Source organism: Canis aureus, chromosome 14 (genome assembly GCF_053574225.1).
Source record: "Canis aureus isolate CA01 chromosome 14, VMU_Caureus_v.1.0, whole genome shotgun sequence".
Lineage (NCBI taxonomy): Eukaryota > Metazoa > Chordata > Mammalia > Carnivora > Canidae > Canis > Canis aureus.
Genome location: NC_135624.1, coordinates 66,324,097 through 66,340,159, shown reverse-complemented (window position 1 = coordinate 66,340,159; position 16,063 = coordinate 66,324,097). Strand labels below are relative to the sequence as shown.

The 16,063-nt window shown below is 40.4% G+C and overlaps 1 protein-coding gene and 1 pseudogene across 12 annotated transcripts in view; one reads left to right on the top strand and one right to left on the bottom strand.

Moving 5' to 3' along the window:
* Positions 1 to 31: 31 nt before the first annotated feature.
* Positions 32 to 16,063, bottom strand: part of MTHFD2L (methylenetetrahydrofolate dehydrogenase (NADP+ dependent) 2 like) — a 134,474-nt gene continuing 118,442 nt past the window's right edge. For 9 of the 12 annotated variants that reach the window (XM_077848349.1, XM_077848359.1, XM_077848358.1 and 6 more), the window contains one exon: positions 5,190 to 6,530. In XM_077848349.1, the coding sequence (XP_077704475.1) occupies positions 6,418 to 6,530 (113 nt within the window). In that variant the 3' untranslated portion in view covers positions 5,190 to 6,417. Of the gene's footprint in view, positions 164 to 263; positions 402 to 5,189; positions 6,531 to 10,037; positions 10,207 to 16,063 lie in introns of those variants that run through there. The other 3 variants (XR_013352354.1, XR_013352355.1, XM_077848350.1) reach the window with 3 other exon arrangements.
* Positions 13,286 to 14,889, top strand: LOC144283790 (elongation factor 1-alpha 1 pseudogene; annotated as a pseudogene).

The following is a 16,063-nucleotide window of genomic DNA, read 5'->3' as shown; positions in this document are numbered from 1 at the left end:
ATTTCATGAAGCGTCATCTGCTAGTTCTTACCAATCAAAAAAATATGTACTTCTGGCAGCAGCTGTAGGTAGAGCCCTCGAGGCGCTCACGCACTTGTTTAGAATACCTGTGTTATCTAGCAATGTGATCAAGTTTTCTTTTGAAACACTGGTTTCCTGTTACCTGTGGGCATGATCGTGTATGTAAAAGTACTTAAAACAACAAAAAAGAATCTAAATTCGGGAAAGGCCCCGTTGCCGGGACAGACTTGTACCAGCTCCAAAGTTGCTAGCCACCTACCTAGGAGTCCCACAAAGGAGAGTTCTGATATTTGCAAACCAGGAAGCAGCATCCCGGGATAGGAATCGAACATCTCGAAACTGTTGTCAGTCACACCACCTCTCGGTACAAGGCCATTCCACTGCAAGTGCAGATAGTTTGTAATTTAGGGGCAGGAGAGAAAATTAAATTTGGGTGAAAAGAGAGGTTTCATACTCCATTTTATTTTTTGCTACTTTGTTTTGCCATTACAAGTTCTGTAAAAATAATTATTTTTAACAGCATAACATTTGCCTTTATGTCATTCTGCCATTTAAGAAGTTTCTGAGTAAATGGATCAGGCTACCAATTTCCTTAGAGCTACAAAGCTTCAATCTATGCTCGATTAGGCTAGAGAGAACCAGTAAAGTACCAAAGTGATGATGATGATGTCATCTCCACTAAGATAAAATATTGAGGTTTGGTATGTCTAATGAACAGAAAGTTTTTAATGTAACATGACATTCAAATTTTTCTCACTGTTAATCTAGTTATGATTATTAAAATGCCATTTGAAAGGCCAAAAAGGTGATTAATCCTATTGGATTTTGTGAATATAGAGAGCTTCCCACAAATTTTCGCTTGCCCCAAATTATTATAAAGAACTTACATAAACATGGTTTACTGGGGTGTTGTGCCTTTCTACCAGGAATTTCAATTGCTTGTATTTTCTGTACCTTGGAAACCTGTTGTTAAGATAGGTGATCATTTGCATCATGTCCATCCAGCAAATTTGGTTTACCAGAAAGGATCTCTTTCACTACCGAAATATGAATTTGGCTTTAGAAATCACACAAGAATGAGCTTGTTGTGAACTCATTATAACTTGGGCAATCACCACAGGAGTCCTCATTTTACAGTTAAAAGAATATATAGCACTTGGCTCACTTTAAATGTGCATACGTTTTGTATTTCTACTTTTGTGGATTTTTAAAAACTCCTCATTATTAAGACAATTCCGGATAATATTTTTTTCCAGGCAAATAATATTTGAATTATAAATCAAATAATCATCCTCTGCGCCACTGGTGTGAATTTAAGAAGACGAACATTTACAAAGGACTAAATAAACCCTCATGACAAATTGCAGTCTTTGGAGGGAAATGCTAGGACTGATGTTAAATATCTTTACTTGGAAGACTAAGACATAGTACAACAGCCAACTTGGCTGTAATTGTTAACTAGAGTTTCCATGGTGCTTTGCATTTTGCAGAAGGCTTTCACACACATCTCCGTGATTTCTTCAGTAATCCTGGCCCCAACGAATCCAGTGCCTAACATATGCTATTTACCTAATGAATCCATCTGAGTCAATAGAGAAATAAGCAATAGGCATTATTTCTATTCCCTTGGGACAACGGAGGGATGGAGGCTCAAAAGAGAGGATACGCCCTACAGTCCGGACTGGAATCTGCGTTCGGATTCCAGATCACACGCCCTTTCTACTTTGCTAGCTGTGTTCTCCGGTAGGAATCCGTAACACTGATCTCAGAGGAATTCTCTGAATAATCTCCTAAAAATCAAACTTTGAATAAATCACCTCTATCCTAAGAATTTAAATATTAAATGAACTGTGGCTTTCACGTACATTTGGGCTGAAAGGAATGGCCCATGCTCTTTCCTGATGTTCCCCTACTCTGGTGCGGTGAGCCACATAACACAGAAACTCGCTTACACTTTCCGGAAGGCTTATGCTCCACTTTCCAGAAGACTTCTTATACAACAAAATAGCTCTAGTCCGCTCTCACGCGTCTTGCCTCTGGGACTCCTACTGGGACTCATACTGCTGGACCCCATTTACACTCCCTTTAAGAGAGTCCCCTCGTTCAACCCTCTCACGAAAAGTGCCTTTCCCATTCCTGAAGATTGGGGAAGATGGGCACTATAAGGTGGCCTCACTGACTTCTTCCTTCTTTCTTGATACATATTGGAGCAACCTGCTCCAAGAGAAAGGGGAAAGAAGGCTAAGTACACTACACTTTCATTCTTCCCTTCTACCACTCTTTCTGTCTTTTTAATGTATTCATCTCTCTCGTCTTGTCATAAGCATCTCTGAAAGTGTCTTCCCTCCACCTCCTTTCCCCACTCCTCACTTCCCCTCCCTTGTCTTTTTTTTCCCTTTTTTTTCTTCTTTCTTGCTCTTTCACTAATTCAACAAAAATGTTGCTAGACATTGGCAGGAAATCAGTCCATTGCCTTATCTCTCTCGAAACTTATTCTGTAATTCTCATGGGTGCGGTTGCCATTCATTCATTCATTTATTCATTCACTTATTCATTCATTCATAAAATATCGAATGCCTAGAATATCCATAGCACTGGGCTGGATGTGGTATTAGCAAGACAGACAAATCATGCATGGACTCTGACTTTCAGGTGCTGAAGGGAGTTAAGGAAAGTGCATACATAACTACAAAACTAGGTAGGAATTGATAAGTGCTGCGAATGTCTGCAGAAATAGCTGTGGGAGTTTAGGGGTAGGACTTAGTCAAATTCTCATGGCAGTTTTCATGAACAAGTTTCATTTGAGGTGAATCTGGAATAACAAGTAAGATTTAGATGTGTAATAAGAGAAAGGACTCCGGGGGATTGGGGAGGGACTGAGGGAAGCAGTGTGGTGTAACGGAGAGCGAGCTCCGGCTCATATCATCCCAGACCTTGTTTTGAATTCCAATCCCACATCTACTATCCATTTAGCCCTGGCTGAAGGTTTTTAATAATCCCAAGGGTCAATTTTCTCATCTGTCAAATGGAGATTGTCAATAACAACAAGAATCCGTAAAGCATTTAGCACATGCCAGGTGCGCTCTTAAGGATAGCTGTTACAACAATAAATAAATAAATAAATAAATAAATAAATAAATAAATAAATAAATAAAATAAAAGGATAGCTGTTAGGATTGAACAAGAGTAGAGGGACAGAGGGGGTGTATAATGGTCAACAAGGTCAGGGATTTAGTGGTTGATACATGGAATGGAGGGGCACCTGGGTGGCTCAGTTGGGTTAAGCACCTGCCTGCGGCTCGCCATGATCTCAGGGTCCTGGGATGGCCAGGCATCAGGCTCCCTACTCAGCTGAGAGTATGCTTCTCCCTCTCCCTCTACCCTTTCCTCCCTTCCCTCAGCTCATGCTCTTACATTCTCTCTCTTTCTCACGCTGTCTCCTTCTCTCAAATAAATCAATAAAATCTTAAAAAAGAAAAAAAAAAACCCACTACAGTACTGAGTCCTAAATCTTCATTAGTCTCTTCCCAGACTGATGTTATGTCAGGACTTCTCTTTAGGTATCATGTTATCATCTGTTACTCTTAAGTTGAACATAATCTCTCCTCCAGAATCAGCTCCCTTTTACACCTTCCTTGTGATAATTAGTGATAACATCTTCCAGGGTCTAACTACAATTCTCCTAACTCATTAAACTCCAGGTACTCTCTAATCTATCCAGTTGGGCTTCTACCACTCTCCAACATACGCTTCTCATTTTAGTCTGACTCTTGCTCTCATAAATATATATATGCCAAACTCATTCTCACCTCCATATCTTTGTATTATTGTTCACTCCCCTTACTTCTTCAGGGTCCTTTTTATAGATACTCGCAGGAGAAGGAAGGTTACTTCTCCAAAGCTCCTCTACATGGCCATGATATATCTATCTTTCATGCAGTCCAAATACCCATAAATAAAGTCATGGTACCAACAAATCAACTTTATCTCCTTTATGTATTGACAAAGGCTTCCTTCTTCTTGACTGGACTTCAGTCAGATTCCTCTGAGTCTTCTTGACTAGGCCTGCTGAGCCCCGTTTTAGCAAAGAATGCTGCTGAGTCAGTTAATGAAGACCATCCTCCCCACCACATCTGATCAAGTTCTCATGCCCCACCCTTGATATCTGGTCTGCCTTCAGCAAGAGTCCTGGTAAGTTAGTTTACCAAGACTCCCTCTATTTTTGATATATAATCCATTTCCTCTTATAGTAATTTCCCACCTACTGATCTCCTTACTCACTTACTGGATGTAGATCCATAGCTGTCTTTGCTGTATTTGGAGTTGAGTTGAATCTTCTCTATTGCAATAGTCTTGATCCCATTGCAATAGTCCTGGATAAAGTCTTCCTTATCATTTTTAACAAATGTCAGAACAATTTTTCTTTTACAGTATTTTAAGTCTCTAGAAAGATTCACTCCTGAATTTTAGCCTAGCCAAAGGTCAGAAACCTTCCAAAAATAACTCCTCCTGTACTTTGAGGGGTTGGAGGTGCTAGGCTCAAAACTACAGACTTCACCTTTTGCAGGTACCTGTACTTTGGGTCATTTTGTCTGTTTGGGGAATTTGGGGCCCTTAAGAATAAAATAGGCCCTTTCTGAGATGTTTGCTTGGAGCTTTGAATTTAAAATCTGTTGGTGTTATCACACAAACATTGGTCTGGACTGATTGTAGAATGGGCTGTAGAACCTTTTCTTACATGCTTAAAAAACCTGTACATTTCTTCAGCATGTTGGTAAAGAAATAGGTAACAATTCTACTCCTTTTTAAAAAAAATATTTTACTTATTTATTCATGAGAGAGAGAGAGAGAGTCAGAGACATAGAAGGAGAAATAGGCTCCCCATGGGGAAGCCTGATGTGGGAATACTTCCCAGGACCTCAGGATCATGACCTGAGCCAAAGGCAGATGCTCAACCAGCATCTGAGCCACCCAGGTGCCCCACAATTCTACTCCTGAAACTAATATTACACTGTATGTTAACTAACTGGAATATAAATAAGAACTTGAAACTACAAAAAAAAAAAAAAAAAAAAAGAAGAAGAAGAAGAAGAAGAAGGAGAAAGAAATAGGTAACAAATATATATTAACAAAAAAACCACAAATATCTTAAGGAAAAAAGACAGGTATTCTTCAAATTGCTTTTATTATACGGTTGAAATATTATTAATTATAAGTATCTAGTCTATTTTCACACAATTGATCAGAAACACACACTGATAAAGACATGCACTGGGTAAGAATCATTGTTGGTGCCTAAACACACTGGAATTGGACATGAAAACAATACAATGAAGTGCTTAGGATAGTCTCAGAATAGCCTTCAACTGACATTCATGTGTATTTCCTAATTTAAATGGCGTTCGAAATATGGCATCTACTTTGAGAACCAAATGCCACAGCAGAAGAGGTAAGAACAGTGGGGAACAAAGCAGTAGACTTTTTGTCATAGCCTAAGACTTAGCTTTGGCACATTTTGTTAAGTGTCTTATTTTCCTATTAATTTCTGAATCTGTGAACAAACCTGGCAGTTTTTCTTTAATGCAGTTCTCACTCATTCTATACTATATTTTTCTAATATTTGTGGGAAAATACAACCATAGCTTTGTTGTATATGTTTGGTTTTGGATTTTCCATTATTCTTCAAGGAAGGTATTATCCAAATATTTTTCTAGAATAAGAAAGAAATTACATGTAAACCTAACATATTCTTATCACATTTTTACCATAGAAAGTAGTCATTGCAATTTGAAATGATCATTACCTTTCTAAGTGGCTCTGCATTTTTTGCCTTCTTTGTTTATTTTTATTTCCTTGAATAGAGTATCATTTCTCATTAAGGGGCCTCACAGGATCCATTTGAGGAATAAATGAGATCAAGATCTTACTTTTAATATTTTATCTTTCTTTTAGCAAGTAAGCTCTTTTTCAGCATATGATAAACAAAATATATAAAAACTGAGCATACTTATGTCAAAACCTAAATTACATTTTATAAGGGCACCCATTTGGCTGACAGGACATTTGTTGAAAACATAGTGTGATATTTGTGTCAAAAATATATTCATTTATTATGAGCCCTTTTTGTTTAAAACTATGAACAAATATTATTCACAAAATAAACCGCTGTTACCAAAGCTTTCACTGGAATTGGGTTTTTTTTTCTCCCTAAAACTCAAAATCTGTTAGCAGGAAATGCATCAAGTTGTATGAATCATCTGATCCACAATGATTCCATCCATGAAAAAATAAATACAATGTAGAAATAAATAGCTTTGTAGTAAAATATAAAGATGTTTGCCCTTTGTCAAATAAATAAATAGCATGATTTCATTTTGCTTTATTCTTTCATGTGATCTAGTAAATGAGTTTTTTAGCTGCCAGAAGGGTGTTCTTCAGAAGCATTGCCACCGTCATGGGTCCCACGCCTCCTGGAACTGGAGTGATAAAGCTAGCCTTCTTCTTAACAGCTGATGGAGAAAACAGAAAGCCATCTTTATTTTTAATTTTTTCATATTTTTAAATAAACTGAACTGTTAAAAGGTAAACAGAGGTGTGTAAAATTTTTTAAAACATTTTTTAAAAAGTAATCTTTACATTCAACATGGGGCTCAAACTTGTAACTCTGATACCAAGAGTTGCATGCTCTGGGCATCTGGGTGGCTCAGTTAGTTAAGCATCTGCCTTGGGCTCAGGTCATGATTTCAGGGTCCTGGGATCAAAAGCCCAGTATCCAGCTCCCTGCACAGTGGGGAGCCTGCTTCCCTCTCCCTCTCCCTCTCTCTCTCTCATGCTTTCTTTCTTTTTTTTTTTTTTTTAAAGATTTTATTTATTATTTATTCATGATAGAGAGAGAGAGAGAGAGAGAGGCAGAAGGAGAAGCAGGCTCCATGCAGGGAGCCCGACGTGGGACTCGATTCCGGGTCTCCAGGATTGTGCCCTGGGCCAAAGGCAGGCGCCAAACCACTGAGCCACCCAGGGATCCCCTCTCTCATGCTTTCTTTTGTGTGCTTTCTCTCTTTCTCTCTCAGATAAATAAATAAAATCTTAAAAAAATAGTTGCATGCTTTACCGATGGAGCCAGTCAGGTACCCCAAAAATTTTTAAGAGTTTATATTATCTATTTGAATTGGATAGCAGTAAACTGGAAGTAGTCAGGAGCGCTCTACCAACAAGAGGCTAGTGAGCGACTTTTAAGGGAACAGGTGGAAACAAAGCAAGGTCATTCAATAATGACCTTTCAGTTTTGGCTATCACTTAAAACTCAATTGGCTCTTTGTGACTGGTTGTCCTTCGGTTTTGATTTTGTAACCTTGAGACATTTTTAGGCTTAGATTTTGGTTGGCTTACATGGGCTGCCATGACATTAGAGCCATATGAATCTAAAAGCCTCCTTGTTTAATTAATTTAACAGAATATAGTGGATTTTTCTGCATTACATATATAAGTCTAACAACCTCAAAACACTGTCAGAATAAGGTAGCCTGGAAACACTCACACACTTGGACCATCCTGTGTATGATACCTAATCAGCCTAAGACTGTAGGTTGAATCTCCATGCAGTTAGTTTTACATGATTGAAAATCTATAATCCATGAGTGACCCAACTACCTTTAATTCTAGTTAACTACTTCTAAAATACATGATATTAGTAACAAAGGGGGAACAGGATATAGACAGTTCAGCACACACCATTTGTTAAATTGATAAATTCCTGTTCTAACAACAGCATCATTTATGTGTGAATAATACATTCCCAGTGCAGTCTAATAAAAATCATCAAATAGATTTGAATTACTGAGCATATACACATAGTCCTGTTCTAAGGTATGCAGACTTCTTATTCAGTGAATAGACTCAAAGAAAACACAGAGAACTTTCAGCAAGTCTTATTTAAGAATGTTTTCACACCCACATTATTACACGTGAATGGTCCCCTGCTTTGACCTGCTGGTTTTATGCTTTGTCATGTGAATATGAACAATGAAGTTTTCCCAGGTAACTCTTTTATTGTCAGTTAGCACAGACAATACTTCTTTAACACATACTCGGACATTATTAGCTCACATGTTACTTAGATGCATTGCCTTTTACAAATTTCGCTCGCATATGCTTCTATAGGAATCTAAACTAACAACTTGGGCCCTGGGTGGCTCAGCTGCTGAGCATCTGCCTTTGGCTCAGGGCGTGATCCCGGGACTCCGGGGATTGAGTCCCACATCAGGCTTCCTGTATGAAGCCTGCTTCTCCCTCTGCCTATGTCTCTGTCTCTGTCTCTCTCTCTCTCTGTGTCTCTCATGAATAAATAAAATCTTAAAAAAACTAACAAGTTTTCTAGATCTCAAGTATTATTATTGTACGACTTATGTTGCCTTCTAGAAATAGGGTTTGTAAAGTTTACCCTTACCTTTAATTGAAGTTTAGTAGTACACTAGAATTTTTTTTAATCATAGGAAGAGCAAAGGAATAATATTCTTTTGCTTAAGTCCAAATAGGCTTAAAGACATCACCAAAAGAAAAAAAAACCAGTTTGTATGTATTATCAATCATGGTATGTAACAAAGAAAAGATAAGAATACTTATGATTTGGAAGGTAATGGATTCGTTTTCCAAAAAGCTTCTCTACACACAAACATGTCTTTCCCTCATCACACTTCCATCCAATGTCAAAGTCTAGGCTAGGTCAATAGCCATTTCACAAATAGCTATGAATTAGCAATCCTTTCTTGCTTTGCTCTAGCTATTCCTTCCCCCTGGAATACTCTTCTACTTTATCCAAATAAGAAAATCCTTATTTAAAAGCCAATAAAATGTTACCTGGCTATAATTTTTCTCAAAAACTCACCCCTCCAATGTTGAATTAAAAGCCCCACCACCTGTATTTCCAGTAACTTTATATGTAACTCTGTCATGGAAATTAGCACACTGTGTTGTCTGTCCCCAGTAGCTACGCACTAGCACCTGGATGGTGGAAACCAAGGCTTTACAGCTGGTGCTATCGTCATTGGGCTTCATCTGAGAGTTGCACCATGCACAGGTCATGCATTCGGTAAATTTTGATGAAGTGAACTACATAGCCTTTGAGATTTAAAATCTAAAATCAATCTGCAGGAATGTGTCAGTGGATACAGACAATTTATTTCAAGCTAATTTACTGAAAAACTCAAGCTACTAATTTGCTTGATCATGACAAATTGCCCCTTCCCCCCTTTGTAATAGGCTGACTTGATAGCATGACCAGTGCCTTCCAGGACTTTTTTTACAGAATTGGAAATGCCATGCTTTTAAAATATCAGTGGATCTCTGGCAGAAATGTACTATGCTACGACTATTTACTCTGGTAGTATTTAAAATTATGTATTTGTAAAGTCCTGAGTTTGAAATACTAAAGGGTAAAAATAAAAGACTACTGGTAAATGAAGAATCAAGTACAAACCAACTGCAATGGAAAACAAAATTATTCATTTCACAGTCAAAAGGTAGATAAAATTCATCATGTCAGGGGATCTGCTGTAGGTAAAGTCATTTTATATAATTTGGTTTTCAACTTTGAAAGGTAAAGTGGCTTGAAATTATGCATATAAAGATAATATTAACCATAGCTACTATCAATTAAATACCTTCTACTTGCCAAGAACTTTACAAATATTATTGTGATAATCCATATGGAATTATTATTTCATCTTAATAGATGAAGAAAGTGTTTCTCCCTGCGGTTAGAGTGACTTACCACTCCCTTATATGGTGGAGATGCTATCTACAGCCCAGTTTGAAACATTCTACGATTCCATGATTCCACCCCATCCCAATGCAACTGTATTACCATGACCTGAATAAGTAGAAAAGTCCCAGGAAAGATTCAGGGGCCAAAATTTGATGCAGTGTTCTCAAAGGGTTTGGAGGATTGTCTGAAAAAAGATATAAGGAGGGAAGTTCTAATAAAGTAACTTTCCTACATTTTTACTCTGAGTACTCACAGCTCATCATCTCTGAATTACATCCAGCACTTCAAATTACACAGCTGGCTTAGCAGTCTGAGTTGCTTTCTTCCTGGGTGTCAGATCAGATCAACCACTGGTCTGCTCAGGTACCATGACACTCCTCTTCCAAATTGTGTTTTTCACAATATGCTTATGTTGCATATTTCTGCTCAAAAAAGTGAGGTTTGGGGTGGAAGGACAGAGGAATGAGGATGAGCTGTTGCACAAAATAACATCTGCCTGAATCTGTAGCTTATGTCTGCTTTTTGCGCATTCAACTTGTAGAAGGTAACACACCTTTACCTTGCCTTACCTATCACTTCATAGAAACACACTGTGTGATGGGTAGTGGGCCACCTGCCCTGGGCGAGGGCTTCTCTGGACATTCACAAGTGCTCAGTGGCACCAACAGAGCCCTGAACATCACTCACTAGGCAGAAGATTATATCACTATGAATATCCCTGGCTATCAAATATTGTTCTTTTTTTTAATTTTTGAAAGAAAGCGGATGAATATGAAAATTAAGTCTGTACACAGTCACGAGAGATCAACTGTGATGAGTTTGATGGAAAACAACCCATACAAGGTCTCCATCCCTTTTGAGTTTCATGAGAATCTATATCTGAGGAAGAAATAGAAGTTTATTTGCTGCTGGCTAGGGTTAATGTATCATCTATTTACAGAAGAACCAGGATATGGAGGTACTGATTTCTCAAGAAAGGTAGGGAATTATCATTGGCAAATGCCAGTGGGTAAAGATGCCAATTCTTAAAAGAAATTCTCTAGACTGATGATTGTGCATAACTATCTCAGGGTTGTCCTACCTGACATATTTATGAAGCATCAGAAGTGGCTTGTGAGCTTAAATTAGTCTTGTGAGAAAGAGTTAAATCCAATATGTCTGATGCTCTGAAAAGCATCTTCCCCAATCATGTCTGCAAGAGCGTAAGTTAACAAGCATTACATCACCAGAAAAAGCTCTCCTTGGCTGGTCTTTCCCTAAGGGCAGACAAAGGTTTGCACCTGCTTGTAGAAGAGGATGCTTTTAAAGATTAATCCTATTACGTGTGAGGAAAAGTGTTCTATATGCTATATTGAAAAGAATCACAGAAGCACTTTAAGGCAACAATCTCCTTCAGAGACTTATTTATTCTGTGTTTAGGTGTAAGGGAGTATATGTGTATGTTAAGGAAAATGCCAAAAATTCTGTATGTATGAAAACCAGGTACAGGATCCTCCCAGCAATCCAAAAAAACCTTTCTTATGCCATGATGGAGTAACAGAAGAAGCATATACCATTAATTTATAGGGGGAAATTTTTGAGCATTCTTAGTCCTAAAAAATAAGCTTTTTGGCTCTTCTGACATCTTAGGACATATCTTGCTAACAGATGTGCAAAATAAATGGGGAGAAGCCTAAGTGCTCACAGACACAGTTCACAGCTCTGGCTGCTGGATACTGACATGCTGAAGTGTAGTTCCCAGGGAAGGAGCCTGGTGGGGCCCCCCTCCCTGCTGGGGGTGTGCACTGCCTCTGTGCACACTGTACGTCAGATGCTCACTGTGAAGCAAACACTGAATGCTTTTGGCTTTGCACCTATTCTTTGTTGTTGCTGTTGTTTTTTGCTTTTTTCAGAAAAGCTAAAAACCTCGGATTTCTTTCACTTAGTGAAAACAGATACTAATGTAGTTTTGCTTTGTTTTTTATTTTTTTTTTTTGTAACAGCAAAGTGGCAACATGAACTTTCAAGAAGCAGGGAACATGCCTTAGATCTTGATCAATGTCAGGATTTTCATGAGAGGCCCATGAACAGATACTGCGCAATCAGGATTAGATTCAATTTCATGAAGTTAACATGATTCTAGAGTTACTGAAACCATTTGACAGTGAACACAAATAAAACAACCATTAGATCCTATTGTTACTTGCATTGAGCTCACTCTGGGGAATGAGAGTCAGAGGAAAATGACTTGGTCGTGTCTAAAACAGGTTTCTGAAAATAAAGACTATTTTGAGGAAAGGCACTAATTACCATGGCAATTTGTTTCATTGGCCTTTCTATAAACTTTATAGACACCACAGAAGTAAATTCTATAGGCTTCCTTGAGGGTGAGAGGGTTCTGCTAGCATGATCTAGAATATCAGAGAGGATGCTCAGTTGTATAGAAGGGGAAAAGACGACCATTTAAAATCCGTCCTTTGGGATGCAACACTTGCCTCTGTACATGCTACTCTCTGTTTGACGTAACCTGCCTCTACTTTTCTACCTGATGAATATTTATTCTTCCTTTGCAGATCTAGCTAAATGTCACTTCCTTTGTGCTCATTAACTCTCCAGGCTGAATTAACTGTTCATTCACTGACCCATGAAACTTAGTAGAGTGGCTTTCAATTTGCAGTTATAATGAATGCTGTAATCTCCTGACAAATGTAGGCTTGCTCCTTATGGCTCCCTCCCACCTCAAGATTCTGGAGCACACTTCTGAGGATCATTTGCTGAAGGGAGAGAGATTTCTCTTAGTGGTGGTGTGAGGGGGCCAGTGTTGTACGTGTTAACAGTAGCAAAGAGGAAGTTTAAAACATGGCTGAAGTTCACTGCTTCATGAAGCTACTTCACTAGGGACTTCTGGTTTCCCTTTCAGGCCCCAGGCAAACCCCTAGGTGCAAATGCTTGAATCACAGCTGCTAATGCCCCATGGGTCAAAGCAGGTCACATGGCTAAACTCATATTTAAAATCATGGGATAAGAAGAATGATAAAGCCACATTGCCAAAGGGATGTCCATATGGGGACAGGAGAAATACGTAGACATTTTTTTTATAATCTACTAAAATAGTCTTTTGGTTTAGAGACAAAAATCCTCTAACCTGCTGCCAGACTCATTCTTTGAAACACAGATTATTTCATTGATCATTTCAGCTTTGGAACATTTGATGAATCTTTACTGTCTTCAGGATAAAGTATAAACTGTTTGTCGTGGCAATAAAGCTCTTTTAGGATCTGGCCCTACATCCGGGTCTGGCATTATTTCCCAACCCTTGCACATTTTCCTAACTTATTCACTGTTCCCACACTGGCTCCAGTTTGGCCCAGATAGATTCACCACAAATATTTCTTGAGAAAGACAGCCAGAGCTGTCCCTCGGAGCTTATAGTGTAGCTAGGAGACAGATATTAAAAATATAATTACCCCCTTTTTTTTCTGCAATAGGTTTGCCACCCATTGTTTCACACCCATCGTGAAAACCACCACTAAACCTAAACCAAAAATGGGACGGGAAAGGACTCACAACAACATCATCGTCATTGGACACGTAGACTCGGGCAAGTCTACCACTACTGGCCATCTGATCCACAAATGTGGTGGGATCGACCAAAGAACTATCGAAGAATTTGAGAAGGAGGCTGCTGAGATGGGAAAAGGCTCCTTCACGTATGCCTGGGCCTTGGATAAACTGAAAGCTGGACGTGAACGTGGTATCACCACTGATGTGTCCCTGTGGAGACCAGCGGTGTTATGTGACCATCACTGATGCCCCAGGACACAGACACTTTATCAAAACCATGATTCCGGGCACACGTCAGGCTGACTGTGCTGTCCTGGTCGTTGCCGCTGGTGTCGGTGAATTTGAAGCAGGGTCTCGGGGAATGGGCAGACCCGTGAGCGTGCCCTCTGGCTTACACACTGGGCGTGAAACAACCAATCGTTGGTATTAACGAAACGGATCCCACTGAGCCACCCCACAGCCCGAGGAGCCCCGAGGACATCGCCCAGGAAGTCAGCACCCGCACCACGGAGCTTGGCTACGCCCCACGCAGCAGCACCACTTGTGCCGTCTCTGGCTGGAAAGGTGACGACAGGCTGGAGCCAGGGGCTAACACGCCGTGGGGCCAGGGACGGAAAGTGCCCCGTGAGGACGGGGATGCGGGAACCCACTGCTCGGAGCTCTGGCTGCATCCCGCCGCCGACTCGTCCACCTGCCAAGCCCTTGCACCTGCCTCTCCGGGACGCCTGCAAAATCGGTGGTGTCGGTACCGGCCCGGGGCCGAGGGGGGCTGGTGTTCTTCGGCCTGGCAGGGGGTCACCTTGCTCCGGTCAATGTTACACCCGAAGGAAAGTCTGTGGAAATGCACTGTGACGCTGGAGTGAGGCTCTTCCTGGGGACCACGTGGGCTTCGATGTCAAGAGCGTGTCTGTCAAAGATGTTCGTCGCGGCGACGCGGCCGGCGACAGCAACAAGGACCCACCCGTGGAAGCAGCTGGCTTCGCGGCTCAGGTGATTCTCCTGAACCTCCAGGCCAAATCGGTGCTGGACACGCACCTGTGCTGGGCCGACCCGCAGCTCACAGCGCTTGCAGGTTTGCTGAGCTGAAGGGGAAGATAGATCGTCGTTCTGGAAAGAAGCTGGAAGATGGTCCCAAGTTCGTGAAATCTGGGGATGTGGTTCCTGGCAAACCTATGTGTGTTGAGAGCTTCTCTGACCACCCTCCTCTGGGCCGTTTTGCTGCTCGTGACATGAGACAGACGGTGGCGCGGATGTCCTCAAAGCGGAGGACAAGAAGGCAGCTGGAGCTGGCAGAGTCCCCCAGTCTGCCCAGAAAGCCCAGGAGGCTAAATGAGTATTATCCCCAACACCTGCCACCCCAGTCTTGATCGGTGGTGGGAGAACGGCCTCAGAACTGTGTCAATCGGCCACTTGGGTTGAATAGTAAAAGTCTGGTTAATGAGAACAGCGCATCGTAAAACCCTCAGAAGGAAGGGAGAATGTTGTGTGGACCATTTGGTTTTATTTTTTTGTGCGTGTGTGGCAGTTTTAAGTTATTTGTTTTAAAATCAGTACTTTTTATTGGAAACAACTTTTTAAAAAAGATTTTACTTATTTATTCATGACAGACAAAGAAAGGCAGAGACACAGGTTGAGGGAGAAGCAGGCTCTACGAAAAGAGCCCGATTTGGGACTCGATCCCATGACTCCGGGATCATGACCTGAGCTGAAGGCAGATGCTCAACCACTGAGCCACCCAGGCTTCCCTAATGGAAAAAATTTGACCAAAAATCTGTCACAGAATTTTGAGACTCATTAAAATAAAAGTTTAATGAGAAAAAAAAAATATATATATATAATTACCCCGAAAATAATTGAACTATGGTTATGAAATGTGCTACCCCTGTGACTGTGAGGAGGCTCTAACTAAGCACTGCATACACATATGGGGTTTATCTATGCCAAGCCCAGAAACATGAAGGGTAAATCAAACTTTTCCATGTGAAATGAAGAGGTGGGGCACAGACACTGTTGGTAGGTGGAACAATGTCTGCGGTGAAGGTGGAAAGAAGCTTCCTTCAGGTGGAAAGGAGCATGAACTCTTAGAAACGCTGCAATAAGGCCAGGGTTGCCAACATGTAGGTATGAAGGAGAAGATTCCTGCTCATGCAGAGCCCAGAAGTATTTTAAATTTAGAGGAAAAAAAATCTATCCTGAGCAAGATACGATCAAGTGGGGAAGCTGTCATCATCTGACACAGAGGAAAGGGAGATAATAAAAGTAAGAACATAAAGTAAGATGTGCTAAGATGGTAATAAATTCTAGTTCTCCAGTGAGTAGCTCAAGGAGGAAACAGAAATCAGATACGAGCATCAAAGAAAGATCTGTAGACAGAAAAGCTTCAAGATCTGATGGATGCCAGAGGCGTAAGAAAAAGGAGAGACTACAATGAAGACATAAGGAAATAGTAAAAGCGAAAGGAGGTTCGATCTGACAATGAATTTGATGCAACAGAGGAGCTGACAGTAGTTCATTATGACCAAAGTGCATGAGAAAAACAGAGTAGAGTGAGATGTAGTGGGGGATGTAGCCATGGGCTGCATGACCCCCAGGTGAGGGGGCAGGACATTTAGATGGGGTGATGGCAGCTGTAATTATTGTGTCCCGGCGAATAAACTTTCAAGTCTTTTGTGAAAAAACTTGGTTATTTTTATAGGTTGGAACAGCCAGTTTTGCAAAGCGAGAAATTGGGGGTGA